The sequence below is a fragment of the Magnolia sinica genome, chromosome 14 (assembly GCF_029962835.1).
Source record: "Magnolia sinica isolate HGM2019 chromosome 14, MsV1, whole genome shotgun sequence".
NCBI classification, from domain to species: domain Eukaryota; kingdom Viridiplantae; phylum Streptophyta; class Magnoliopsida; order Magnoliales; family Magnoliaceae; genus Magnolia; species Magnolia sinica.
In genome coordinates, this window is record NC_080586.1 from 10,474,779 (window position 1) to 10,478,486 (window position 3,708).

Consider the following 3,708-nt stretch of genomic DNA (forward strand, 5'->3'; position numbering starts at 1 on the left):
TTCTGATGGTTAGATCAGTTTAAATGGCCACACTACTTCTACTCTGAGATACTAAATATCCCGCGGACTATCTTTGTCTCCGGACTTTGATAAAAAATGACGATCGTGCCCCTATGCTTCAATGTAACCAACATGGCAGTCACGTGGATATATTCGTCATTTCAAAGGAACGTACGCACCTGTCATCTATGAAAAGACAAGATAGCTGGCACCTCCCTTTCTTATAACGCTCTGCGACTTGTGGGGCGGGGCGGGGCGGGGAACGGATTGGCTACTCCCCCTGCCACCAGCCCCGTGGCTGGTGGTCAGTGATGTATGTACTTCATCTATTCCGTTCATTAATTTTTAAAGATCGGTTTAGGCTCATTACTAAAAATTATAGAAAAAAATTATCAGGTGGACCACACCACAGGAAAACAATAGTGATTGGATATCCATTATTAAAATCCTCCTAAGGCCCGCTGTACTGTTTATTTGACATCCAATCTGTTAATTAGGTCGTACAGACCCAGATGATGGGAAAAAACAAAGATCAGCTTGATCCAAAACTTTTATGCCCCAGAAAGTTTTTAATGGTCGAAGTTCATTCAACACTGTTTTCTGTAATGTGGTCCATTTGAAATTGGAATATATCTCATTTTTGTTATTATGCTATAAAATGATCTATAAAAATATATGGACAGAATGGATGAAACAAATACATCATTGTGGGGCCCACAGAGCACTGACCACCAGCCGTTGGCCGGTGGTAGGGGAGTAGCCAATCCGTTTCCGGCGGGGCGCGGTTTATATACTGACACGGTCAGTAGCTAAATGGCTAATGAAGGGACGTCACCAAGTTCTGTGGACCCACCATGATGCATGTGTAGTATCTATACCGTCCATCCATTTGTATAGATTATTTTATGGCGTGTGAAAAATAATGAAATAAATCTAAAGTTCAAATGAACCCATCATAGAAAACAGTGGGAACAGTGACATCCATAGTTCAAAACTTCTTTAGGGGCTATAGAAGTTGCCGGTGACCCCTATATTTTTGTTTTCACTTAATATACATTTATTTTAAACCATGAATAGGTCGGATCAAAAAAATAAATCAGGGTGGGCCTATAAATGTTTCAACGGTGGGTGTGATCGATCCCACGGTTTTCTGTGTGGGTCCACTTAAACTTTAGATCTATCTCATTCTTTTTCTAATGCCATAAAATGATCTCTACGAATGGTTGGACGGTAGGGATACAACGTATGCATCATGATTAGGGGTCCACATAGCTTGGTGACGTCACTTTAGTAGCGATTTGGCTACTGACCTTGTCAGTATCTAATCCGCGCACCGCCGTGCGTGGTCTTATTTCCTTTTCAGGAATGCTAATCAGGCTCGCCACAGGCAGTATGCAAGCCCGACCTTTCTGGCCCGCCACGTGGCGATCTGGACTGTTTACCTAGGAGATCCAATCGTCCATAAGCCACGTGGCAGAAATCTGACTGATCGGATATATCTTCTATGCTCCCTGGAAGAGTTATGAAATTTTCAAATACGTTCCTTCCAAGATAACTTTATACCAATATGAATCTGATGAGCAAGATTATTTCAATCTAGGCCGTCCAGTGTGTGGATTTATAAATCAACGGTCCAGATCCTGATATTGGCCCACCGTAATGGGGCCCGCATAATAAGGCATATATCTTTCGTTATTTATGATTATGATGAGTATCCCTTTCTAGAAATAGAAACGTAATTTATTATAATCCTAATTGGGCCGGGGATTTCTATGGTGGAAAAGCAAAAGAAAAAGGGCAAAGAGGGAAAGACGCCGACTCGTGCCGCCGCTGCTGCTGCTGGAGAGAAGGGGGAGTAGAGAGCAGTGCAGCGCACACCGGCGCACATTAGCGGCTCTCACGTATGTTATCTCTTCTCTTTGCTTTCCATCACCTCTCTCCCTTCCAAGATTGCTTCGTTTCCAAGCGATCCGAGTCCTGAAATCGAACTCAAGGATTCGGGAACCGATTTTCCAATTCTTTTTTGCCTTCCTGAAAGACTGGCAGAATCCAAGGCAACCCTACCTTTTCTCTTCACCTCTTCTAAGATCTTTGCGATTTGTATACGGGGAAGAAGAGAAATAGGATAGGAGATTAAACAGGCAAGAAGAAGAAGAAGAAGAAGATGCTTTGGATCGTTAGATTTTCCGGATTTTTCTCCGCGGCAATGCTCATGGTCGTCTTATCACCGTCGCTGCAGTCGTTTCCCCCCGCAGAAGCGATCAGATCCTCTCATCTCGACGGCTATCTCCGATTCCCTGACCATATTGCGACCGTTGATTCCCCAAACCGATTCTCCTTCCGAGAGTCCCCTCCGCTCCGCAATGCCGACGAATGCAGCCGGTCTTTGGAGGGGGAAATGACGATCTGCGATCCTTCGCTCGTCCACATCGCGATCACCCTCGATGTTGAGTACCTACGCGGCTCGATCGCGGCCGTCCATTCTATACTGCAGCACGCACTCTGCCCCGAGAACATCTTCTTCCATTTCCTCGTCTCGGAGACAGATCTCGAAACCCTAGTTCGCTCCACGTTCCCGCAGCTGAAATTCAAGGTTTATTTCTTCGATCCGGAGATCGTACGGCCGCTGATCTCCACGTCCGTGCGGCAGGCACTCGAGCAGCCGCTGAATTACGCGAGGAATTACCTGGCCGATTTACTGGAGCCCTGCGTCCGACGCGTCATATACCTCGACTCCGACCTCGTCGTCGTCGACGACGTGGCGAAGCTCTGGAACTACAGCCTGGGTTCCAGAACCGTCGGCGCGCCGGAATATTGCCACGCGAACTTCACCAAGTATTTCACAGAGCGGTTTTGGTCGGACGAACGGTTTTCCGGTACGTTCAACGGCCGGAAGCCGTGCTATTTCAACACGGGGGTGATGGTGATGGATCTGGTGAAGTGGAGGAGGTTCGGGTTCTCGAGGAGGATCGAACGGTGGATGGAGATCCAGAAGAACGGCCGGATTTACGAGCTGGGATCGCTGCCGCCATTCCTTCTGGTATTTGCGGGACACGTGGCGCCCATCGAGCATAGGTGGAACCAACACGGGCTGGGAGGGGATAACGTCAAGGGCAGCTGTAGAGATCTCCATCCGGGGCCGGTGAGCCTCCTGCACTGGAGCGGGAGCGGCAAGCCGTGGCTCAGGCTCGACTCGAGACGGGCGTGCCCGCTCGACGCGCTCTGGGCGCCGTACGACCTGTACGGTCCATCGCCGTGACCGGTTGAAGCCGGTAAATTCATTTCCTCTTCTGTTTTTTTGTTTTTTGCTTCCATGTCTAGGGTTCTTTTTTTTTTCTTTTTTCTTTTTTCTTTTTTTCTTGCTTTGTTTTTTCCGGGCGATTTGTATTCTATATTCTATTTTTGATGCCTTTGGAAATAAAAAAGAAAAAAGGATATTCATTTTGTGCATTGTAGAGAATTGATATTTACACCCGCCGGATTGATTGATTACACCCATTTTCCATTTTATTGTGAATCTGAGAGGTGTAGTTTTGTACTACAATTCCCAAAAAATTCGAAAATTGGGGTTTAGTGCAGAAATTTGAAGTAGCTGTTGTAATTGACGGAAAAAGTTCTTTACCTTCTTCTGGACCTTTTCCCGGAAATGTCGGTCTTCAGCCATTAAAATGCTGTAAGTAATCCTTGCAAATTGAGGGTATTCTTGTA

The 3,708-nt window shown here is 46.4% G+C and overlaps 1 protein-coding gene across 1 annotated transcript; it reads left to right on the forward strand.

Moving 5' to 3' along the window:
• Positions 1-1,730: 1,730 nt before the first annotated feature.
• Positions 1,731-3,450, forward strand: LOC131225306 (probable galacturonosyltransferase-like 7). Its single transcript, XM_058220819.1, has one exon. It carries the CDS (start codon positions 2,165-2,167, stop codon positions 3,257-3,259), a length of 1,095 nt encoding a protein of 364 aa, XP_058076802.1. The 5' UTR covers positions 1,731-2,164; the 3' UTR covers positions 3,260-3,450.
• Positions 3,451-3,708: the final 258 nt, after the last annotated feature.